A 27,262-nucleotide genomic window follows, 5' to 3' on the forward strand; every position below is an offset into this window, starting at 1 on the left:
TGACCTTCAGTTAAGCACGGCAATGGATACACCGAACACCACAGTGAAAACGAAACGTTCTGCCTCGTTCAAAGGTTCGGAAACGTCTGTTTCTTGGTGTATTTGAATTCTTGCAGATCTAGCTTATTTAAATTTGTAACTGCATTCCATCCGCTTTGTGTCAATAATGTGCCTTACAAGCTCACTAGGGTATGGAAAAATTTAACTTGATCACATCACGCGAGAACAAATTTTTCCGGTGTTCACATAAAGTATACAATCGAACATGTAGAGCATAGCGCTTCACATATTTGCCGAAGAAAGTATATTGTTAGAATAGTTCTGAAACATGTTACAGCTGTGCAATTTTCTATGGTTCGAACTATATACCAAATATCAACTTTTGTCAACACTACCGGTATCCCGAAGGGTCTGAAACGGCGCCGGTGGTTGAGTGGCAAGCGTGACCGCCACTCATTCGAATTGGCCTGGGTTCAATTCCAGCCGAGGTCGTTGAGATTTTTCTGAGGTGAAAAAATCTGTGGTCACGTCTTCCTTCGGAAGGGAAGTAAAGCCGTTGGTCCCCGGTCCATGAGTTTGATGGATCGATATCTCGTCCAGATAGTGGAGTCACCTCTCTGGTGTCGGTAAAGAAGAAGTAGAATCCAACTTCTATACTTACTAACAAATATCCTCCTCCCGTGATACTTGTGGAGTGCGCAGTAGTATATACGGCCTCTAGCAAAAGCAAGTATCGGACTAACAATTCCTTCCATTTCCTTCCGTGATCAACGTTCGGGCCTGGCCGGTGCCGGTATTGATCAATAAACACTTTAGGATTACCAGGAGTTGCACATTGAAAGATGTTTCGCCACTCCCAAGCATAATTATTGACTGATTCCCTGTGCAACTTCAGCTAGTCCAGACCGATAACGGAGTAGCAGACAGGGGTGGTCGCACAAGCTCAAGCTCACTGCCGGTATACCGAAGGGTCTGAATTCAAATTGAAATCAAGCTGAGTGAAATTAAAGTGGGTTATCTTCATTCGGTATTAGTCCATCATTAATACTAGGTCTCGGTCGAAATTCAACGTACCCAAAGTTCGCTCTCTGCTTATTTGGCATATATATGACAATAACTAACAGTTAGTTAAAAACTAGGACATACCTTAGGGAACCATGATGTCTGGTCACTGTATACATATATAAAGATTTTTATCCAAATGAATAATAATACAGCATTCACGAGAAACAAATTATCTTCTTACAGCTATCGCAAAGTGTGGTCGGCGAAGATCTTGCCTACGTATTTGGGGCCCCCCTTGGACAGGTGGGACCATTTCAGACGCACTACAACGCTAGGGAACGACTTTTCTCCGAAGCCGTGATGAAATATTTTTCCAACTTTGCTCAAACAGGGTTTGAATGGATGTTGTTTAAAAATCGATACAATTAACTTATTTTACCAATAAATTTTACAGAAATCCAAAAGCACCATGGAAGGACCTGTTTCTCAACATGAATCCGGAGGATTGGCGCTACTATGATGTCGATTGGCCCGAGTTCAATAGTGTAAACCAAAGCTTTCTGCATCTCGGTTTAACACCCGTGGTAAGCCGTCACTATCGTCAAAAGTATATGAAATTCTGGAATCAGAAACTTCCGGAGGAATTAAAACGCATTACTACATCGAAGCCATACTCACCGTACTCGGAATTTCTCAGTCCACCGGATCGACGAATAACAACGTCTAGTCCGGAGTTCATCACTGGTCATATCAATCTGTTTCCAATCAAGGTTGACATAGAAAAGCCCACCGAAGACTCATTCAAAGCATTGGTTTATCGGATGAAGGACTCGCATGCAGGGAGTTCGGGAATGTATAACGCTCCAGCTCCCTCGATGGGAATATCGGCAGAGGCACCGGTGAAGGAAAGCCCGGAACCAGCGAATGTAGAGCAGGAATCGGATGGTTCAGATATATTGAAAACAGATGCATCCCTCACTATGCTGATTGCAGTGGCAATTGTATTTTTATTGTTCAACATCTTTGTGATTGTGGGATATGTCATCAAACGCAGCATAGGCAATAAGAAGGTGAAAAGACAATTTGACGACAACATACTCGAAAGTGCGGCGTCGATGAACGATAAACGTTCGAAGCTAAACGATGCTGATGAGAGCTATATATTGGACATGATACGGAAAACGAATCCGTATGAGCCGGTTATGAAAGCAAATAATTTTACGCTTCCAAGGCAGTTTAGCGGAGAAACGGTAGATCCACATACAAAAGTGTGTGACTGGATTTCGCAAGACTATTGCCCCAACCAACCTGAGTGCGATGGAGTAGTTTCATTGTGCCAACCCGATAACCAAAATGTGCCACAGAAGATAAGTGTTGCAATCGATGCTACACCACAAGCTCGTAGCAATAGTATTCTTCGACAGGAACCGATAGAGATCACGAAAGCGAAATCATTCGAGTATGCATCCCCGGATGATTACGAAGAGAGCGTCAGTCAAAATTCGCCATGTGATTCCGATGTACGTCAACAGTGCTCCAGTTCAGGTTCGTCATATTCTTATAACGATTGTGATTATAAAATTGAACCGAAAATGCTGAAGTCAAATGCGAATCCAATTTACAACAATCACCCGTGTCAAGGCGAGGAAATTACTAGTTTTATTGAGTCAGGCGATATAAACGTAACTTCAAGGGATAAAAGTGTAGAAAAAGATCCACTTTCACCGGAAGAGGCGCTGAAAGTAATTCAGCGGAGAAACTTTCCGAAAGTACTTCCAGACTATCCAAGCGGAATAACTGGACCAACAGCATCTATGAAACGTCGTTCTTTGCCTCCGCAGTCTTTTATGTTGAGCAGCTACAACAGCTTACGAAGGGACAGCTCCCGTCTGGTGCCGGCACCACCACCGAGAATCTCGTCAACGCTTGGAAGGCGATCTTCGAAACACAGAGCCAGTAATAATTTCCTCAGCTCTCCTCCATTAATGGCCGAAGAGCCTCCGATAGAAGAAGAACCGACGATTTCCCTTAACACCTTGCACATTGGACCATTGCTACCGAAACATCAAGAGAGTACTTACGTGACTATGTCCCGACAAAATTCTGAAGATATCGAACAAGAAGAACCAGCCGTTGATATAATTTGTATAGAACATAAACCGGAAAGTCATTACAGCTATATTAAACCTCCAAGTATGATAAAACCGCCATCGTCATTCAAAACCTCCCCACCAAAGGAAATAGATCGGTCCGACAGCCGATCCGAACTTCAACCCATGTCATCCGCATCTCTATCACGTTTGCCGATCACACGATCCGCTGCGTTACAACGAGAGCTCAGCTCCGAATCGTCGGCAACCGACACCACTTCGAGTAGTACCGGAACGATAAAGAAAATGTAGGATATTGTTCAACACTCTGACACCAAAAAGAAAACGTCACCAAAAAACGATTATCACATTGCAAAGTATTTATTTATGTAAGCTCCCTTCACCCACTTCCATACCATCACAGCATGATTCCGAGCAACTATTTATTTTATTGCAAATTTGTACTGTAAACATTGTCGAATGTATGCGTTTATAGTTTGGACTTGATCTGTTTTGATGTTGATTACAAGCAATCAAAATAATTACTTTTATAAAGTTTTAAACACACTTCACGTCGCGCATCAGCAGCAGTGACACTGAAATAAATAATTCGTAATGGGATTTTTATAGTGGAATAGTGGAACGAATCGCATATTAAAGCTAAACTTTGGGAATGGATTGAAAGAAAGCCTATTGCAGTTGGCTAGGGTATACAGTGTATTTACTGTATCTACAAGCGATCGAATGGTAATTGTGTGTATTTTCGCAAACAACATATTATGTGAAGGTCTCTGATTTGGGAAACTGTCGGCGGAGAAGAATTTGGTTGCACTATCTTGATTTGTTGGTAGATAGAGATTTGTGCTTGTGGAATTGATCTACAGAGGACTAACTAAATGCAGGCCCTTCGCGTGCGTATAGCGGTTATATTCTTGATTAGTATAACTGATTTAGTGAAGTTATTTTACACTTAGAAACAAGCCGTTTTCAAACAGTTATTCAAAATTGGGACAAGTGCAATTTCTTTCTTTTGCATCTGAATTTGCATCTGATATTGAATGTTCATGCAATTGCTCCACTAACCGATTTTCTTATCAAGGTCGGGAGAACCGAATCTTATTTTCCGTTCCACTCAGTTCACCGAGTTCAGAAAAAGACGGTGTGTGCACTAGACCTACCCACATTTTGAAAAAGTAGTGAAATTGGCATTGGTCAGCTTAAATGCTTGTAATAGTGGTGAATTCGTCTTTTTTCTATGAGTTCATAGTGAGTTTACATTGGTATTCACAACAATAACGCTGAGTAGGGTAAAAGGGTACAATACGCTTTCCCGGAGCAAAACGCCCCACTTCAATTGCTAGGGCCCCAGAATTGTTTCAAACGTAAATATGACTGATAACAGTATAATTTCATGAAATCGACGTACTAAGTTAGTTCGACATTTTAATATCCCGCAAAACAAAAATATACGTAAAAGTTTCAGAAGAGCCATTCCGATATAAGTTCCCACTATTTTTCTATAAGCTTTTCAACCAATTTGGAAGAGTCGGATTTGGTAGAACTATTTCGAGCAACATATTAGAATATATTAATTTATATTATAATTATAATTATTTTACAAGTTTTTGAAGTGGTTTGAACAATGTGTGCGTGTAGAATTATTTATTCACACAGGTCATCTCCGGACGAAACGCCCCACTAAGTTCTGGATGGTTGTTCCTTTTATTGTGCGGCATATTGTACCAAGATGATGTCATTCGCGTATACGAATACGTAGATGTAGAGTTCATCCTCACGAGGAATGAGGACACAATTAGTACTGATCCTCGCGGCACTACGTTGGTCTCGCAGAACTCGTTGAATGGTGTGCCGCCTATGCAGATCCGGAAGCGGCAATTGGTTAGTTTTGAATGAACACACCGAGGTTTCCCTGTAGGCACCATCGCTTTAGTTCTTGGAGCACACCTTCGCGTCAGACGGTGTTGCAGGCTTTTGCTACGTCGAGAATGGCGATGTCGGCGTACAGGTTTTCAGATCTAGCTTTGTCAAGTGTTTTACCGAGGGAGCCTAGCTGGGCTCCAGTACCCAAAGCCGTAGCGTGACCTTCTGGCGCCCTTTGCGAAGTCTTAGTTTTGCGTCCCTTTGGAGTTAATTTTGTCATTCTTTTTCGTTCGACTTCCGAACAATGATTTCGTGTGTACATGGGGAGTGTTCTGCTCTCCTAAGGTGGTAACCACAAAGGCATTTGCCCATGCTAGCAGTATTGTCAGTGAATATGCCGCAGTGAACATGTATCACTCCGAAGAAAGACTACAGATATTCCACTGGCAATCTTTCGTGAATTGGGATGGTCAAAGCAATGTTACAATGCAGTCCGATGTTTCCTCATTTATAGGTAATCACATAAACTTTTGCTGACTTGCCAAAACAGTTTAGCTTAAAAACCGCTGGAAATGTCATCCCTTGCAGGCTCGCAGACTTACCATATGTTTGCATTATTATCTTTTGGATTGTCTTTCAATTTATTATATCTCCATTGTATTCTGTAAGTTTTCACTTTGAGTCGGAATTCGGGTTTTATGCCCTTAAATAAACTCTGCTGAAAAGACCCAGATTTCTACTTCATGTTTAAAAACATTGATTGAACTCGGTTGGACCATATTTGAACTTATTTCGCTAAGTATTGTAAAGATTTTGATAGAACTAACGTAGACATAATGACAGATACCCCGAAAGGTCTTCCAGATTCGTTCAGAATTGTAATATTTTGTCTAAAGCAAGCAAATGACGTTGGTGGCGACAAGGCTTGTATGAAGGACTTCCGCATCTAAATTCCACTTACAAAGTTGAGATCGACGGTGGGGAACCACTTGGGACCGTTGATGTTTCTGATATACTTCAATGATGTGCATCTAATTTTGAAGACTCCACGATTATTTTTTGCGGATGACCTCAAGATTTTTCGCCTAATTCGTTCAATTGAGCATTGCAGAGTTCTTCAACAGCAGCTTCAAGTCTTTGCTGATTTTTCCAGATTTTTTTATCAATTCGTTAACAATACTTGACCTTTATATTCTTTGTTTGTAATTATTGTATGATTATTGTTTTATGTGCGATTTGATTATTAGAAATAATATTAGTATTTAGGCCAACATCATTGGGGCTTTGATATGCCTGTTGATATATTAAAAAAAATAATCAAATTAAAACAATATAAAATCGGTCAAACATTTCGTAAGGACATGTATTTAAAGGAATTGTAACACATATTAATTTTTTTCATCTCCCGGTCGCGTTCGGAGTGTGTGGGGAAGGGGGTAAATGCTACTTTATTTACAAGGGGTAGGTTAGAATTTTGTGACGAAATGCTACGGAGCGTTGGAGAATAGCCGCAAAAGCTGCGTCATTTGTGTACTGCCCGTAACTGACAGTAAGTTAGTGTCAGTTACTGTTACTGTCAGTTAATTTCTTTAAGTTAGGATTTGCGCTTTTAAGCTGAATTTTCTATACACAATTTTTTTCCTTTAGGAAAAATAAAAGTTGCATCAAAAATAGTTCTTTGAGTAAACGTTTGAGCAGTACTAAAACTCTATGAAAGTATCCATCAAATCAAATGCTGAAAAAAATAAATGGAAAAACCGTGATTAAAGCAACAAATAAAAGTGAAAAAATAAAAGGTAAGTGTTTTGAAAAGCTTGAGCCTCCTATTTTATGGAATGATTTTTGTTCGGGTGAAAACAGAGTTATTTTCGAGACGCTCACCACTTTTGTGCGATATGAGCGTACGGGGCTATTCGGACCCCCTATTCCGTCAACCACCGTTCAACGGCTTGCGGCTGTGCACACCATTGCACACGCCACAGCCAAGAAAATACATGGGCCGCCAATCGATAGCTGTGACATACCAGATTAAGTTTTTGTAAAGCAATTTATTTTTTTTGCTTCTTAAGGAGTGTCTCTTGTAACTAATTCATAGGTAAACATTATGCATTGTAAAATAATTTAAAGAAAAATGACGGTCTGAATTGCCCCGTAGGGAGGTCGAATTACCTCTACATTGTAAAAGGATGAAAAAACGTAGAGGTTTGCAAATCGTCGCGTAGCGCTGACATTGAGTGGTGCAAATGAACCTTTTATGGCACCGAAATGTAACTGAGGTTTCAAACTAACAATTAGGACTTTTGACCGGTAACTTTTTTCACATCTATCCACCTAAAAGGGCGATTTGCTTAAGTAGGTCCGAATAGCCCCGGGTTCCCCTACTTTCATTGGTTTAGTTTTCGATAAAAAACACTGAAAAAAATCAGTTTGGACAAGTCAAATTTTTTTTTCACACAGCTTTTTTCCTTGAAAGTACCCAACTTAAATTTTTGCCGGTAGGTTGGGTACGTAATTACCTACCTTCGAACAAAATTTCATCCAAATCAAATATGATTTTTTGTTGTAAATCGACTTTAAATTTTTAAAATCGATCTTTTTCGGTGTTGGAGTTGATGAAGAATTTTTTAAATATTTTTATTAAAAAATTTGAATAATTTTGTAAAAATCACTCCCACAAAACTTTTTTGTAAAATTTGTCATTTTTAGACTATAGCCATTTGAAAAAAAAAATGGTCAAAAAGTTTGAGTTTGGGTCTAGATTATTTTTGGAAAAACAAAGTATGCAAAGTGGGTTTTTGTGACAATGTTCTCATGTACAATAAGCCTCATTAAAATCTGAGAGGGTGCTGCCAACATTTGGTCGAGTTGGTGCGAAATTCGTCTAAAGTCGACGCTAAAACTATTGATATATTGGTCAACTATCACCATTATCCACATACATCAATGAATACAACCGTTATAATCGATTAGAATATACAGTACGTGAAAATAAAAATACCATAAAAATCATAAAATAATAGATTGACTCAAATTAAAATCAAATCGATTTTTGTGTGATACTCTGGACCGAAATAAATTACTTGGATCATATCTTGACTTTATTGTTACGCTTTTTATTTTTAAATGAATTGAAGCTGTGGGTTGTCCGGCGGGCTAAAAGTTTTTTTTGCACTATTTCAACCATGAATAGAACCATTGGGAACTTGCTTCCATGTCGTTAGAGGCAACTAACAATATGCTAGGATTTCCTAGCTGGACCTGGACCTTAATGTTTTGCATTGAAGCCTTTTTTCCATTCTGTATTGAGTGAATCACTGAAATATAGTCACCTTTTCTGATTCGCTATTCCCGATTGTGTACCCCAACGTTTTAGGTTTCTTCTGGCGGTTATACAATAGCCGTAAAGGATGAAGTCTAATTCTACACTAAGTAACAGCATATATTAATATACCGCTTCTTCCACGCCAAGGTATAACTTTTAAATCTTTGGTTTAAAAACCGTATTTATAAAAAGCAAACTTTCATGTATGATTTTTTTTGAATTGGCCTAAGATGAAGGTGTCGAATTGCATAAAACAGTTTTTGTGTGGCACGCGATCTGTAGATGTGTCAAATCTAACCGTCTACCGACAAATCCACATTGACGAATACCTCCAAAAGTGACTTCTTAAAGTCTCATGAAAAACTAAAACTTCGTAAAATCGCACTCCTGGTACTTGCTTTAAAAGCATCCAGTGCAGTATTCCGCGTCACTCTTTCGAGTTTGAACCGCTGGGTCTTTGCTAGTATTGCTCTTCTTCCATTCATTCTTCTTCTGGCCGCCGATGGATCAAGAGCCCTTCTCATTGTGTTTATTGCACTTATTAGTATTACGCTTGATGAGAGTTATGATGCCAAATTGTCATTAACATTTCGCAGTGAATTTCTTCACATTCATTTGGGATATCTTTTATGCTTTTTGTACGCCTGCTTTGTACTGCAAACTTTGGAAATGATCATTGAAGTGTTAGTAAGAAGCAGTGCTCCCGATGGCCGGCTGTTCGGAGTTCAAATTGCTCGTTTCGAATTATCGGAAATTGAAATGTTCTCTATTGGGTTTAGGTTAGGGCAGATAGCAAGCCATTCCATGACAATGTCATACATTATTTAAATTTTCAACATTTTTATGATTAAAATTTTTATCCATTGGAATCTGTTCTTATAAGTACTTCTGACCGATATGCAAAAAAATTTCGAAAATTTGTCGTGAAGTGGCTGAACTTTAAGCGTTTAAAACCTAACCACTTTTCGTTACACGCCATTTTGTTGAATTTGCAAAATACACCTTTATATCAAAAACAAAAACGTAGTCCCACGTCTAAAACATTATCACTAGGTGTTCATTTTACCACCACCACATGTTTATTTTACTTACATTCGATAACCATGTCTCATTTTTGGACATGATTTGAAGTCAAGAATAATGTTTGACAAAATGAGTTTAGGTCGACGTATTATCCCAAATTGTGTACAAAACACGCCTAAAAAGAAGTTTATAGGGTGATTGCAGTATCTGAATCATTAATTGGTTAGAGAATAATGACTTTACTTAACGTGTTTTTACCACCAATATCCCTATAACGTCTTAATACCAAATTATTGAACAATGAATAATCGCGTTCAGTGTAGTGAAAACTTTTAACATTCAAAATCTTTCACTGCTATTTTTTTCTGAATTTTGTAAACAGGGCCCTTATATTTCATTGTTCTAATTCAGTCCGTTTATTTGACACCGCACGTAAGAGAATCTCTACAGAAATGAATTAGTGTAATCTAGTTCCAAAAGAAACATCAGATATTTTTAACGCCTGATTCTCCCTTTTGTTTTTTACCCAGGTAACTGACGTCCCTATCTCTACATACAGAGTTTGACAATATGCAACATCGATTTTCCACCGATCGATGGGGGTCAGTTTGACAATGTCAAAATCGGTTGAAATGTCATTAAGAAACAGCTGTTGCAGTAAACAATGGAAAACAATGCACACTTTCTTCGATTTGATGCAAACAAAAGTGTTCCTCGTTCGTATTTAGAATACATTTCGTTACAACCAATGCTCTTATGTTGACTACGATAGTATGACGTCATGTCACCCTCTTGTTTTTACCAGTTGTTCATAGTTGGCGCCATAATTAATAAGCTTCGGGCACCAAAAGATATCAACCAGTTTTCAAATAGTCCGCATATGAAACATTTTCATTCAACCATCGATTGCTGTGAAAAGCTTTAAAAGAGAATGAAAATGAGGCAAACTTTTCTAACATTTGCATCGTGTTTTCCCGTTGATCGGGATAAAGCTTCGTTACGCAAGGCTTTGAAATAAATCTGAAATCTTTCTCGTTAGCAAGTTTGCATACAAGTTACGCGATTGAGGAATGCAAAGCATGAATTGGGAATATTGTTCAGAATAAGACTATGAAGAAACGAAATCGAGCCATTTTTTACAGAAATGAACCGTGGTGATGAGATGATTTCCACCATATATCTATTGTCACCTTAAGCATATGAATCAGCGAAGAATTCTACGTCAAAGCAGTATACATTAACATAAATACTCAACCATCCTCGATTAAAAAGGAACAATTGTGCACGGTTATTGAATCTCCATAATTTGACTTATCATTTCGCAAATCAAAAGCTAACACCTGCTGCAAGTTATCGTTTATAATAAAGTTGAAACAGGCACAATCCGATCAAGAAACAGCTTCGATTGAGCAGGAAAGAGAGACGCCCAACGCAAATATGCCCAGCTACAGAGCGGAGAAAAGAGGCAGCAGAAATATGTACAGTAATTCGGACAGCTTCACACGATCTGCAAAAGTGTTAAGCTACTTCATATTTGCAAAGCAGACTTGTGTTTTATTCTTGCCAGCTGTGGATAATAAATTTTACGAATTTTTCAACAAGTACCAGAACAATGTGTTGCTATATGGGGGTGAGCCTAAAGGAAGAAGTGGAGCCGAGGATATTGCAATTGCATTCTGGTCGATTTACAGAAGATGAACAAGAATATTAAAATATTGACATAGTACTGCTACTAGTGCGGAAGTTTAAACTTATAATTCGTGATATGCAGTACATTTCTATATTTTATTGAGCTGTGTAAAATGCAAAACGGAGCTAAAAATTCGTCAGAAACTGATGACTTCAGGGAACTCACCTATGGACGTTGATTCTATACACGCAGTGATAGAATGAGCTAAAAAGGTAAACGAACAGCATTTAAACCCCACGTTAAGCTGTCACTATCGAAGCGATAGCCATGTCCCACTTGAAGCGACCTCGATTAGACGAACACCGACAAAAAATAACATTCAAATAATACTAGGAAAAGTTTTTCAAAAATAACTTCGACGGTATACTCTACTTTTGTTTCAAAATGATATTTTCTGATAAACTGCCTATCTCAACGGGAAGGTTGGAGGACCTACAAAATCTGAAAACATGTGTTGAAGGAACGCAGTCTAGTACGTTATCCGTAGTACTGTCTTTTAGGTTACCCTGGATAGTTTAAAAATTCATAGCAACTATTAGTGCTATAGTGTATTCAGCATGGGACAGTATTCAGCATTCATTACCCTCGCCTGAATCATTCTAAATCAGATTGTGAAGCATGCATACACCATGCACAAATTGATGTACCGGTTTGCGAAGGCGCGTACTACGAAGATTATAAATCTTTCAAACTTGGTGTTAGATTTCACAGTGCTAGTGTTACAGAATCAAACCGTTAACCCGTATCAGTATGTAAAAAACCCGTTTTAATACACCTAGTGGTGCAATTGTGCCTTTCTCATTTATCCAAACTATGGTTTGATAGCTGGTTACATTTAATATAACATTGTGGAAATGCTTGTTATATTCTTATTACGCTTGGTAAGCATATTTAAGTGCACGACTGCCCGGAACCTGATCAGCAACATGTCGACGCTGACACACTTGAAACGAACAAAAATAAAAAATTTAATTTGCTTAATCAGCGCGAGTTCAATGTTGTCTTCATGTTAACACATTTTGAAATGTGGGGGAGGGTATAATTACGCAGTGCTACAGTGATTTTGTCCTTTTCAAGTGGCCTAGTATAGGCTATAGATCTCATCAAATGCAACACAAAATAATGTATGAATAATGTTGTATACCTTCAAAATTGTGATTTACATAAAAAAGATTTTTCGGAAATTTCGAATAAAAATTATGAAAATTGCTCAACATTCGTCTAAAGAAGCGCATTTGTTTCAAGAAAAAAATTAGAGAGAACCTTCAATTTCGCATCCAACGACCTATTAATCATCGAAATAACCAATGGGAGATTTATTAATTTTTTTCCCAAATTATAAACTTGCTCGCATGAACTCTTAAGGGGTTAGTGAGGTACTGTCTCGCACTATAGGATTCTATAATTATATCTTCCGCCATGTTTTTTTTTCCATTTTCAAGTTCAAAGTTCACACACATACTTTATAATGAATACGTAATCGTTGTCCCCCATCTTGTAAATAGAATTGTACCCCTAGTTTTAAAACATCTGTGAAATTTTTCATAAATATTTGATCCCCCTTTTGTGTACCAAACAATATTGTTAGTTTTAAGATAACTGTAAATATTTCCAAAAAAACTATTACTATTGAATTCCTTGTTTTAAAATTTTTCATAAAAAAAATCTTTTGCCCCCTCTCTTATATATAGAATTTTTTTTTCTAGTCTTAAGATAGATGTAAATTTTTTCTCTTTTATAAAAAAAATATTTCAACATTGTAACCTCCTAGTTTTAAGATATTCAAAATGTAAAAACAAAAGAATTCGGCACCGCCAAGCTAACGCATTTGTGCCTATCAAATAAACGAAATGAATTAATTAATACGTAATCGAGCAAAAATTTTTTTTTGAAAATGTTATGAGACCGTTCTTTTAAAAGATCATGTGAGCAAGTTTATAATTTGGAAAAAAAATAATAATACTACCATTTTTCATCCGATTTTGATCGATACTAGGTCGTTAGATGCGAAATTAAATGTTTTCTATAAATTCATATTTTTCATATTTATAATGAAAAATCACAAAATATTTTTAGTTTTCACATTATTGTAGTAAAACCGCAAAGTATTTTTATCAAAAGAACCTAACATAGCATACCATTGGAAAGATTATTTTTTCTTCGTTCCAGAACACTCAAAAACATCAAAATCGGTTGAAAAATGACTGCGTAGAAATTTTTGTTCGCAACTGAAACTGTTCACGGCATCGTCCACCGGGGATGTAGAAAAAAATTCTACATATGTTCACGTTCATTTTCACGGAAAGTCTAAATAGGGCTATACTTAGTAATGGCAGATCTATACCACATTCCCTGGTTGTGCGAAATACGAAATAAATGAGAACAGGAATCAAAACTTCCAGCAAAACTCATAACTTTCTTCTTCCAGACTTTTCCTCCCCCGCTAAGTACCAATCAAATTGAGCCCTCAATGAGCGTCGTTGCGGGTGAAAACATTTTTCCGTATCACTTTCGCAGCCCTCCCGCAATTCACTTTTCCAATTATAGTGGAATTTTAAATTGATTATGAAACCTAAATACGGTCAGCTTTTTAGCGGATGTGGTAGTACAGCGCAATTTTAATCAACCGTTACGCTGCCCGGTGGAGAAAAAAGGGCTGAAAATTCTTTATCCTGCCTTACGTCTGCCTTCTTTGCCGCCGACCGACGTACAAGGAAAAGCTGGTGGTTTGATTTTAATTAGGTTGAATTTATTCAGGCGGCATGGAGAGCTGTAGGAAATATCGAACACCATCCGAGTACGCGTTTGGAAAATTTTATCGTCCTTTAGGAAAGATGGATCTAGTTGGGGTTGAGATGGAATGACAACACATCGAATAGACAAACTCAGACGCACTTTAAACTCGCTGTCATTGGATTAATAGATTGCGTACGAATATTCTGTTGGTGAGAGCTCAAGTAGCTCGCACTTTATTACTTGATTGGGTTTCTTAAGGGTACATCACTGTAGAACTCGAAAAAATAAGCATATTTCGGGATTTTTTTTTCTAGACGCAATAGAGAGATGAATCAGAATTTTGTAAAACTTATAATTTATAATACTAGTTGTGAAGCACAAAAAATATTTTTTTCAAGTGATTTCGTCTCAAGATGGCGTCTGTGTAGAATTTGCCCGTAGACACCTCTTTTTGGAAAGGGCCCACGGCCGGAAACTTCTCTCCCGTAATTTTTAACCTAGAGCTTTAAACTATAGTTTTTGCGATTCCTTATAACAATAGCACTAGTTTAAAGCATATCTGAACCCAATAAGCTGGTGGCAATTTTCAATATAAAATCGTGTGCTGAATCCGAAAACGAGGTCCAGTAAAACAGTCTTCGAATTATAGACAAAAAACTTTAAAACAAAAAGTACGTTCAGTGTCATTCAAATATCTTCAGTTGAAGTGCGTCGAAATAAAATTTTATTACATTGAATTAAAGGTAACTGAATGCACTATTGGTAGTTTGAGCATTTTGTTTTAGTGCGACTACTGGCTCTGACATTGTTTACGAATTTATTGTTTCTTATATAAAGAAAGGCTATGCAATCACTGAAAAAATCAACTTTTCAACGGAGGGCCGAGTGTCATATACCATTCGATTCAGTTCGTCGAGATCGGCAAATGTCTGTGTGTGTATGTATGTGTGTGTCATTAAAACTCACACAATTTTCTTAGAGATGGCTGAACCGATTTTCACAAAGTTTCATCTGAAAGGTATACCGCTCCCATAAGCTGCTATTGAATTTTTAGTTGATCCGACTTCCGTTTCCGGAGTTACGGGTTGAAGAGTGCGGTCAAACAGCAAATTCCCATACAAACTGGTACAACCATGGTGTCCATATGACGTAAGATATATTAAAATGGGTTCAACATTACTCTAGTTTGCGAGTCTGGATCACTAATGATCAATCAAAGCAACTTTTGACCACATTGGCCACCTATGACGGTTCATGGTGCCTCAGGGGAACTCGCCTAGTTCCTAAGTTAATATCATTTTTTCGAACTTGTTTTCAAATGAAAGATACAGTAATTCCATTGCCGGATGCTGAATTTCATTCGGTTCTGACTCTTGGATCCGGAGTTACAGGTTGGTTAGTAAGGATACACTGGAATTTCCCATATAAATCGGTACAATCGCAATACCTCAGAGGCTAAAAACTTTTGAAATGGTCATCAGATTACTTCGATTCGCACGTATAGATCACTGATTGGCAATCAAACATTCTTCGGATATATTGTCCACTATCGACGATTCCGGAAGCCCCGGATTCCGGGCATATTGCACAATTTAAGTCACATCGGTTCTCCGGTGATGACTGAACCGATGTTTTCAAACCAAGTCTCAAATGAAAGGTAACATTTGCGGTTGAGTATTGTGTTGCCACTCAACACCCCCCCCCCAACCTTGCCCTCACACCTCGCTCCTTCATCACTCCTGTCCCATTGGACCACCTTCACATCCGCATTTCCTTCATCCACCCCGTATACCGAAATAAGATGAAGGATTTCTGACGCACTTCCACGCCCACTCTACTAAACCCTCACCCCCTCCACTTCCAAACCCTTTCCACCAACATTTCAAAATATAATAACATGAAGATAACATTGAACTCATATTGATTAAGTTAATTAAATATTGGGGGAGCCCGGGGCTAGTTGGTGGTTGGGGTAGGTTGGCGGAATCCCTTTGTCTTCGTTTCTATTAGACATATGGCGCTGCCTCTCATTGTGTACCTCAAGTTATGTGAAACCCATTATCCAATGTGTTTTCGTTAAAAAACATTTTGTTTTGTAAATGTTGCGGGCGATGTTGTGTTTTCGAGCATACAAAGTAATTTTTTTAATTTTTAACACTTTGTGATATTTAGGGTGATTTTAAATCTATTTTCCAATTGTTTTTATTTTTCGATAGTGCGTAAAAAGAGCTTTCAGTATCCGCATAGATATTAAATCTATCCATGAATTAAAGTTATTTTTTAAATAGTTTTTTGTAAAACATCCGCTTGAAGTAACTTGGCGGTGACGCACGCGGGGCAAGTTGGCGCTACTATTTACAGTGCAAATATAGTCATCAAATATTTTTATTTTTTGAATTCACTCCAAAGTAAAACTTTGTGTATCTCATCAATGCAGGGGATATTTACTTCGACCAATCGCCTGAAGGATTTCGAAAATATGCTTTTGAATATGGAAAACGCGTCAAAGTAAAATGTGGGGGTATTGAGAATGAAATATATTGTTAATTGTCGGTTAATATACAATTTTATTGAAAAGACATTCAGCACGAAACTTTGATGTAATTGAATCTCCGTTTTCTGGCGCATTCATAGGGGAATTGTGGGAAAAACCGACACTGTGGGTAAAACCGACACCCCACAACTTTTCTTAGAAATCAAATTTTTATTCATTTCATAATGATACATTATTATTAGTACGTTTATGTAGAGCATTTGAAGAAAAATTGGATTTACGTTAGTGCGCCGAATGTCAAAAAAATGAACAAAACATACGACAGCAGCGTTCATACTCGTCTGGATGTAAAATTTCGTTGGTTGATTTTAAGGTTTTAACAGAACAAAAGCGTTTCAAATCACCCCATTTTTCAGTATCTATTATTATCGGCCTTTCATATGATCAACTAGGTGCATTGAAGACGAGTTTGAGAAATTCAATATTTTTAATAGCTTTTATAAAAAAAATGTGCGCTGTTGGGGTAAAACCGACATCCTTTGGTTAGGGTAAAACCGACACACTGTTAAGATGGTTGTGTTTACTTGCGATTCATTACAAAAGGCTGAGGATATTTGTGACACTTCAATTACACTATTAGCACACTATAGTAATAGCTGAAATACACAAAAATACTTTTATTGTGTTTATTTCTTATAAGTCTCTTTAAAAATCAAAAATTGGAATTTTTGCTTATCTAATTCTATCGAAGCTTTTGCTATTTCTGCAAAAAGCTCATCAAACCGAATTTCTAGTGTTCTCTTGGTTTGTCATAGCCGAACTTTATCACAATGAGACAATGATATTATGTATACCCCAATAGATCGTTGATAATCAGAGTCCGAAAAATCAAATCTGAAAAAGATAGTTTTACTAAGAAGTGTGTGTGTCACTTATAAGTGAATGAATCCAATTAGCAGAACGTAGAACGCTTGCAAATCTTCTCTTACAAAATAAAATGACACTGGAGGTTGCAATGATGTGCGCGAGGATTATTTGGAAATACTCATATCAATAAATAATCCAATAGCATAAAATACTCTTATTTATAGTACTACGCTTTCGAACTTTCTTCTCCTCACTACATGATGAAGCAATAAAAAGCACATATTTTGCATCATACATACTCACACTTTATTAATCACGCATATATCTAATTTTTAATAAAGATAAAGATTTTAATAAAGTGGAGAGAAAAAATTAAAGGGGGTGTCGATCTTACCCCTATAGGGTGTCGGTTTTCCCCTTAATGCCTACAAAAAGTCACTTTGTTTTCCAAGTTTTACAACCAATAATTTTTAATGAAATTAATTTTTCGAAGCGCTGAAAAAATTAAGTCTTGCTAAGAATTTTCTGAAGTAGAATTGTGCATTAAAATTCTAATTTTATTGGTTTTGTGGCAACTCAGAAAAAGTGTTAAGCTTAAGGTGTCGGTTTTAACCATAATTCCCCTACATATCGCCAACTTATCCCGGGATCGGGGTTAATTGGCGGGTTTTTCGCGTCAAACATTTAAAAAAAAATAAAAACAAAGACAATGCAACAATCACTTTGACAAAATTCAGGGATTTTGGCAACAGCCTCATATTCTATTTTGCAAGATCTATCTACATCAAAGCTGTCAAAAATGGAAACTGAAAACACCGCAAACTAGCCCCGGTCTACCCTATACTTTTTTGTTTAAAGTGAGTCTGCGCCTACTTTCGTGGTGCAATAGACATTTCCACAATTCTATTGAACAAAACTAGCTAATGAATCATAGCATTGATAAATGAGAAAGGCGCAATTGCATCACTAGGTGGATTAAAGCAGGTTTTTTTTCTTAATTTTTTCTCGATTTTTAAAGAAAAAGAAGCCTTTGGTCTAGATTTCTTGCAAGATAAAGCAATCTTAAAAATTATATTTGCACCGTAAATTAAAGCCTGCTAATAACCAATGAAAATAAGCTCCTATTAGGTTAAATCGGATGAAAATTGTGAATGTTATTAAATTTTTTGCAGAATGGGCATTTTTGAGTTTCTCTGGATCAACGTATTGAACCGTCTCGATTCCAATTTTGTTTAGGGCTTGTTTCATAATATATGAAGGATTCTGTGTCAGAATTCTGTTAAACAAATAAATTGAAGAATTTTGGAATAATTTAATCCGGTAAAGTATTCGAACTCGTTTATTCAATTGATTGAAGACATTTGATTACAATAATTTCAGGCTCAGGCATAATATTTACATGTGTCATACAGAATGCAAAATTCGTTGGAAACTACACGCTCCCCAACGCCCCGATGCACATATTGGAAACTTATGACGGCGCAAAATGTTAAATGCTGGCACTTGCTTCACGAATGAAGACTTATACATTCATTTCGTCGCGGTTTATTCTACTAACAATTTATTTTACGTTATTAAAACGTTTAGAAGTTTGTAATTCGGAATTATATTGAATTCACATTGGCTTCTACGATATCCTGATTTTACTGTACTGGTCCACAAATCTTCAATATACCCCAATACATTGCGTAAAACATCCAAGTGCAATTATTAATTATCCTACGTTCTTCAAATAATTCTAAAATTCAGATTTTGAGATTTTAAACCTAAAATAAGTCTTGTTCGATGTCCTACATCATTTCAAAACACGAACTGCTAGATATTTAGGGCCGATTCCTTCACCCTCGCTTATCTTTTAAGCCAGGTTCACCAGGACGTTTAAACCTGGCTTAAGCGCAAAGCGAGGGTGAAGAAATCGACCATTAGAAAGGAAAATAAATTAATAGTTTTACAAATTATTATTTTATAATACTTGACGTGTGTAGTATCACACATATCTACGGATTCGCATAGTTTGTGTTAACATTGTACAAAACACAGTTGAGCAGCTACCGTTTCAAAATACAAATCAAATGACGTATGAGGGTTCAGTTTACAACGAATTTTATATCATAAGAGTATTATTTTTTGTAATACACTTGCAAATATTACAAGCAATATTGTATACCAATCATTCGATGAATTATAGCTTCATAAAACCTGAAATTATAGTTATCAGAAGTCGAGAAGCATTTGGCTAAGCGAGGTCGAATATTACTCAAGATTAAATACTCTCAAAATTCTTAATTTTATTTGTTTAACAGAGATCTAACAGAGAATTGCTCATATATTGTGAAACAAGCCCAAGAAAAAATTAGGATCAATAGGTTGAATGAGTTGACCCACAAAAACTTAAAAATTCCCATTCTTCAAAAATTTAATAACTTTCACAACTTTCATCCGATTTGAACTAATAAGAGTTTTTTTCTTTGGTTGTTGGAGGGCTTTAATTTCCGATATATAAATATGGTAAAAATCAAAATCGGCATTCATGTCTATCGTTGATGTTAAATTCGGCATGCAGAATACAAGGTCTTTTGATGTGAAATTTTAAGTTTCTTTTGAAAATCGTGTTACATCATAGTAATTCAACCTATTACAGATATTTCACCGCAATAAGTAGGCATCATGACAAAATGGCTCAATCGGCACGGCTGTTTAAAAATGAAATGCTTTAGGGGATAAAATGAACAGATTGTAGTGGGGGCAATGTGAAACATCTTAGCATTCCATGTACTTGACAGCCATAGATAATCCCAAGTTTGTTAATGTGTTTATATACCACTAGATTGAAAATGGGTTAATAGGACGGCACCGGTGGTTGTGTGGTAAGCGTGACCACCACTCATTCTAGTTGTCCTGGGTTCAATTCCAGCTGAGGTCGTTGAGATTTTTCCGAGGTGAAAAAATCTGTGGTCACGTCTTCCTTCGGAAAGGAAGTCATCTCTCTGGCGTCGGTAAAGAAGAACTAGAATCCAACTTGCTAAACTTACTGACAAAATATCCTCTTCCCGTGATACTTGTGGAGTGCGCATTAGTATATATGGCCTCTAGCAAAAGCTACTATCGGACTAACCATTCTTTCCCTTTCCTTCCGCGATCTACATTCGGGCCTGGCCTGCGCACATTGAAAGATGTTTTCGCTACTTCCAAGCATAATTATCTACTGACTCCCTGTGAAACTTCAGCTAGTCCAGATCGATAACGGAGTAGCAGCCCAGGCAGGGGTGGTCGCACAAACTCAAGATCAAGCTCACTAGATTGGAAATTGGTAAATATTACGACAAGAAACTTTAATTTTCACGTGTTAAATTTGTTTTACTCGCCGGTGTGTATGAAATTCTCATGTCCCGTTGGGACATCATTTTACCACCACAACATGTCCATTTTACCTACATGCTATAAAAATGTCTCATTTTTTGGACATGTTTTAAAATTAAGAATAATGGTTGAAAAAATATGTTAATGTCGAAGTATTTTCAGCAATTATGAACAAGAAGCAAACGAGGTGATTGTAGTATCTCAATCACTAATTACTTAGAAAATAATGACTGCGTAACATGTTCATTATACACCCAGTTCTCCTATCTACTGAGTGTCGATGAAGATAATCCTTTTCACCGAGAAAAAGCGCGATAAAATTTCTGGAAAAAAATGTCACTTCCGAACGCGACAATTTGTTGACATTTGGTAGAACAGGTTCATGGAAGAAATTCCGTCAATTTCTCTATTTTTTTCTAAAAATGCATGAACACATGTTCAATTTCAGCTAATTTGTATGTAACTTTGTCTTATATGAAAAATTTTGATATTATCTTTCTATCTAATTGTTTCGTAAATGGTTTTATGTCTTTAAATATAGTATCCCCTGAAGATGATGCTAGCCCGCATCGAAACGTCGGACAAAGAAAAACGTTTTCGTTCTAAAAAAAACCCCGTGAACTGCTAAGCTAAAATATAAACCCGGAACATTAATTAATAATTGATATTTATTTAATAATTGTTGACTTTTTATTTTAAAGGCGTTACACACAGTAAATCATTCATGCATAAAGATTACTAGACCGTAAAAGGTCTAAGAATTATAACAAAGAGTAAAATAAAATAAACCGTCCATATACCTACATTCTCCCACATACCCACTTACTCAGCCTCAATAACGATTCAAACCTTTTAACCTTGACAATGAACTGAAGATCCATATGGTTCTTAAACAATCTGTACGGCGAATATGTTTATTTATAACCGTTTCATGTCTTGACCATTCACTGGTTGAGCCAGTAAAGTGCCGGGATAAATGGTTTTTTTCTGTAGAAATTTAAATGAAATAAATGGCTACATTTGTTAATTGGAAAGGTAATCTCACCTAATGTTGGTACGTTGTTCTTAATATTTTTCGCTTAGGGTTAGACTTAAAATCGCGGCAGTTTATCTACTAAAAGCGAACAAGCCTGCGCTCGGTAACACATGGCTAAGGTGACAACCAGACATTGTATTGAAATCAGACCGCACAATTGCAGGTTGGTACAAGTAAGTACCAACGTTGCTTGATTACCCATGCCCTACATTTTCTTTGCTCAACTCGGAAATGTCTTCTGGAGCTTAATGGTCGTAACGAGTGAAAAAGGTCCAAAAGTTTTCAGAGTCAAACACAGTGTCGTGAACAAACAAGTGCAGTATCCTGCTGCCCGATTACATCCGTCTGTTACCTTGTTACACTCCTGGAAGTAATCCTCATTGAGCAGTTCTCGCTCCGTCAACAAAGAAGACTGCTATTTGTATGGAAATACTCAAGTAAATATGTTTCTGTGGTATGCCATTTACAGCGATTGCAGTCTGTAATTGTATGTATTGTCATTCTCTAGATAGTTCCGTTCGAGCCTCTGTCTAACGAGTGTTTATTCCCCATTTCACCTGGGGCGGATTATTTCTGCTAAATTTGAGAATGTTGCCGTGTTGCGACGGGTGGTGAAAACAATTCGCATTAGCGTGGACTTTCGTTTGCTCGAGTTGGAAATTGTTGTTGACTGCCCTTTTTCCAGAACTTGAAACGGTATTAAAATAAGAATCAATGTTTTTGGGGTGTAGTTTAAAGATTGTATTTTTAAAAAAAAACAAGCCCAACATTGTAGAAAACTGCCGCGCACATGACGATATTCTATGATCAGCCCAAGGTACAGGAATTGTCCATACAGGGAATGACTTAAGAAATAGATACTAGTAAAAAGCATAAATTTTTCAAATATGAATTCAAAATTAATCTATATTTGTTCTTTTAGCCTCCGTGTACAAATCAAACACTGTATGTTTAATAAATTCTTATTTACTACACTGATAGACTATATTCGTAAATCGCTACGAACTAGTTTCGTACACACAATTTTCATTACATATAGCGGGACCTGGGGCTATTAATATATAGCTCGGACCCCTCTCCATATTTCTCAGAAAATCGTAAGACTTCCTGACTGTCGTACACATTCGTGGAAACGTTATTCTAAAACATTACTTTTGACAGCTGAATCCAATTCTTTGTTTTTTTAGAAAGGAGATATTACGTATTTCCTTTTTTGCCATCCTCGAAACAATAATCATCATAATGGTAAATCCGTCATTAAAGCAACAAATAAAAGTGAAGAAAAAAACACGTATGTGTTTTGGAAACCTTCAGGCTTCTATTTTATGGAATGTTTTTTGTTTGGGTGAAAACACAGATATTTTTGAGACGCTCATCACTTTTGTGCGAAATGAGCGTACGGGGCTATTCGGACCTCCTATTCCATCAACCACCGTTCAGCGGCTTGCGGCTACACATACGATTACTCACGCCACAGCAAACAAAATACATGATGTGCCAATCGACAGCTGTGACTAACCAGATTAAGTTTTTTTTAACACAATTTATATTTTTTTACTTCTTAAGGAGTTTTTCCAATAAATATTTCATATGTAAACACAATTCCATTGTAAAAAAATTTAAAAAAATGAATTAATCTGAATTAACTCGTAGGGAGGGCCGAATTACCCCTACATTGTAAAAGGAAAACGTAGAGTTTTGCAAATCGTCGCCTAGCACTGCCATAGAGTGGTGCAAATGAACATTTATGGCACCAATATGTAGCTGAGGTTTCAAACTAACAATTAGGGCCTTTAACCGATGAACTCTCTTACATCTATTAACCTAAAAGGGCGATTTGTTTAGGTAGATCCGATTAGCCCTGGGTTTCCCTATTAATTTTTCGTACAATTATGAATCATTCGTAGCTCTATTTTTTATTACGAGTTTTTCGTAAAAACCACGATACGAGTTTCGTTGGCTTATTACGAATTGTGAACCATTGAATCCTATTGTTTATGATTGAGAAAAGACAACTGTAGCTCTAGGTGGATTAAAACAGGGTTTTCGAACTACATTTTCTTACCTACAATGATCTAGTATTGTCCCGATAAACGTGACCAATTTTTTAAAGTTAAATAATCAATGGTATTGAAGAGTTAAAAATCGTACAGTTTGATTATGGTTTTCTTTCTAATTAGTTCGCTTAACAAAAATCTCTTAATGCGTCACATCTTCCGAAGCTCCATTTTGGTGTCCTGCTAGGGAAACCTGTTCGCCGAGTACCCTGCTCCAATTATATTTATTTCCAAAGGAAAGTGACAGTTAATTCTTCATCAAGAAGCAGTTTTCCCAGCAGAACCGTGAAAAAGTTACCGCTGATATATGGCTTCATGCAAATCTAGATCCTTAGCTTAAACTTTGTAAACTACCATTTATCAAACACTAATAAACCAGTATATTTTTCACTTGGAAGGCAACAGTGATGGTGGTGAACGAAACAAACCGGTGAAATAAAAAGAAATAAACTAATTCTCATTTTTAACAAGCACCTGAAAGCATCGTCGTTGCAGTATGTTCCGAGTTTATCTGTAACGAGTGGGATGATCGGGAAGTGGGGTATATACTACAGAGTAATTTACCTGTATGGTTCCAGAAACATTTCCAACAGTTTTCCAGTAAGTAACCTTGAAGATGAAAATGGCGTCAAAGATGTCCTAGATTGTTCTGTGATTTGCACTATAGACTATAGACGATCATGCTACGTTACAATTTTATTTAAACACATATATCGCATGCAAAAGTTCCACAATACTTTTCCTGGCTTGAACTTGTTCGCGTGAATAATAAAGTGATTACATTTTTTCATAACTCTCCGAACAAGAACGAGGATACCACAGAACACAATCGTCGAAAAAATGCTATTACTCACAAAAGTTTTTATGTATTCAACCGATAAACTTGGAGTACAAAGCAGCAACCTCCACATCCGGAGTACTTTCTGATGAAATATTATGTTTACTGTTTTGAGCTAGGTAAATAAATATCGGGATGACTTTGGTGATGGGCAAACCTTGTATGTAATTATTTTTTTCAATCGCACTAGCATGACATCACAGAAAGGACACAGACCATGAATTGCATCAAGAGTTTAAACATGCTGACATCCCGAGCTGCAAAACAAATTGTTATAGGTGTGTACAGTGGTGGATTCAGGGGGAAAGTCCTGGGAGTCCGGACCTCCTCCGATTTTTTTACTTTTAATTTAGTTTCATATCCTTCCAAACGAATCCCTCCCGAAATTTTTTTCTGGATCCGCCCCTGGGTGTACATGTCGAAGAAGTTCATTGTGCAAATATACTTAACCACAAACCACCTGAACAAAGGTTGAATCAGCCATATCTAAGGAAAGAGGGAGGAGAATGAAAAGAACTGGTAGCCAAAGTGCGTAAAAGCAAAGCAAAGATTTTGTACTAGGGTGGGTGCTCCTGTAGTTGAGGTGTACCAATAGTTGGAGTAGTGGGTTACACGCCTAAGATACCAACCATCAACAAATATTTTTTATTGATTCATTGCTCTAAAATTATGCGACAAAAAACTATTATCCTTGAAATTTGCTCAAATAACTATTGAAGAAATAGATTTTTTTCGGATTTTGAGCTCCCTTGCACCTATAGTTGATCTAATGTACCTGTTGCAAGTCCCGTAAGAAATCAATGGGATTTGCAACAATAGGAACCGAAATTAGCGATTGTACCACTATTGGTACATGTGTTCCTATAGTGGTACAAGCGGTTTTTAATACATGAATAGGTTTTAAACTATCTTTATATTTTTCCTATGACGTAGGGATTGAAAGCTTTCGTTTAATGTATTAACATTGCCCATTGCCTATTCACCGATTTTTTTTGCAAAAGTTTTCCTTAAGTATGCGACTATTGGTACATCCACCCTACCTTCCGTAAAGTGAATTGATCTATGATTCAGCCAGATATAAATATCACTTTGCAATTTTTTAAAATATGTTTCAAAATATGCGAAATTAATTTCGTTTACCCTAATTTTAAATATAGAAGTATTAAAAGGGTCTATGTTCAAATACTATGGCTAATAGCTTTCGTCCAGAAAGTGTAATATAAATTTTCCTGTAATTAAACAATTTCCTTTACGTACTATACTAGTTGAACGGACACCTTTTAAGAAAAATAATTAATATACATAAGAGGTGTTACGACAGAATTGAAAATTGGAACATGTATGTATTATTGTCACCTTTCCTATTTTGACATATTGTTTTTCTCCTTTCCAGTACTTTTATAATATCACAAATCGGCTGCCAAATGACAACGTAGATATTTTTTAGTGCTGAAGTCCCAGCAAAAGATTGTTTTTTCTATAACTCAAGAATTTTAGGGTATATTTAACTGTTCAAAGGTGGTTTTGTATTTTATCTGACTAGATCTACAACACATACTACACTTCAAAAGTACATTCGACTCTTATTTTTTGTAGCATAGTGTAACCGATAAGCTCCGACCCCCTGACGAAAATCCTGAAACCGATAAAATAGAGTTTCTAGAATTCGTTCAAAATCAATTGAAATAAGTTAGAGAAGCTACACAAACTGTATTTTACAAACGATCCGATATTGAGGCCGCATTATTCTCTGAAATATAATAACTGTTTTTTAGCTTTTCCCGATAAAAAAACAACGAAAACATAATTTACTCATCGTACTAAGGCAATCGACTTTTAAAGATAATAGGTTATATACGAAGTTATGGGAAAAAGGGAAACTAAGTTCGTGATTTTTTTAAAGGGTTGTATGCAAATTTTGTTTGAAAAAGTGAGATAATTGGTAGTACTTGTAGCTCGCGCTACGAATCCAACACGATCTTTGTAAACTTGATGGCTTAAGCGTCACTCACGCTATCAAGATACCACCGGTCGTTTTTGCTTGCCCGTCTAAATTTGAGACCTTCTCTGGGGATGACTCAAATGGTTATTGGCTGCTTGCGGAAACTGTCTCAAGGAAATTTTGCCGCTATAATTCCTACACCCAAAACGTACCCGGTAAGATTTGCTTACATTAATGCAATAAACACGAGCGAAAATTACAAGCGTTCTGGTAATGTGCGAAAATTGCAAGAAGCTGGATTTGACCAATACGCGTTAGACAAAAAAGTCTGCTGACGTTGAAAATCGAGAACAGCACGGGCAGATCACTAACCAATACTTTATCCATCTAACCATGTTATCAGATAGTTGTGAGCAAATAAAAGCCATATATAAACACTTGGACAATTTTACAATTAATAAAAAAGTGACATGGGTACACTCAGATTTGAACTCATGCTCTTGCGTATCGTAGCACTGACTCTTAACACTATCCACAATATTGCGTTTAATGATGTTGGTGTGGAATGAATAAAACGCAGGCGGTAAATAAAAACTCGCCGTGTGTTGCTACACCAACCAGGGGCGACATTATGGAACCATTTCGAATCGACTTTTTCATACAAGCTTGCATACAATAAACCTTTCGTTTCGAGATGCGCAATGCCACCCCAGCAATGTGGTAGTAATTTTTTGTCAGATGTGTTGAAGAGACATAAGGAGGTATAGCAAAAGAGATGAAGTGCTTTTATTTGCTTGCAAGCGGCTTTAACTGCAAAATTGCAAGCGATGCTAACGTTATTTGCAAGTGATTGTCGCTTGCAATTATTGCAAGAGATTTTTGTTTTAGGTGTAGCTCTAGTAGCTCTAGGCATATCTGCTC

The 27,262-nt window shown here is 36.8% G+C and overlaps 1 protein-coding gene across 4 annotated transcripts in view; it reads left to right on the forward strand.

Moving 5' to 3' along the window:
• Positions 1-3,737, forward strand: part of LOC131683505 (neuroligin-1) — a 97,762-nt gene extending 94,025 nt beyond the window's left edge. For all 4 annotated transcript variants that reach the window (XM_058965535.1, XM_058965537.1, XM_058965534.1 and 1 more), the window contains exons 8-9: positions 1,249-1,397; positions 1,460-3,737. In XM_058965535.1, the coding sequence (XP_058821518.1) occupies positions 1,249-1,397; positions 1,460-3,407 (2,097 nt within the window). In that variant the 3' untranslated portion in view covers positions 3,408-3,737. The remainder of the gene's footprint in view (positions 1-1,248; positions 1,398-1,459) is intronic.
• Positions 3,738-27,262: the final 23,525 nt, after the last annotated feature.

This window comes from Topomyia yanbarensis, chromosome 2, assembly GCF_030247195.1.
Source record: "Topomyia yanbarensis strain Yona2022 chromosome 2, ASM3024719v1, whole genome shotgun sequence".
NCBI classification, from domain to species: domain Eukaryota; kingdom Metazoa; phylum Arthropoda; class Insecta; order Diptera; family Culicidae; genus Topomyia; species Topomyia yanbarensis.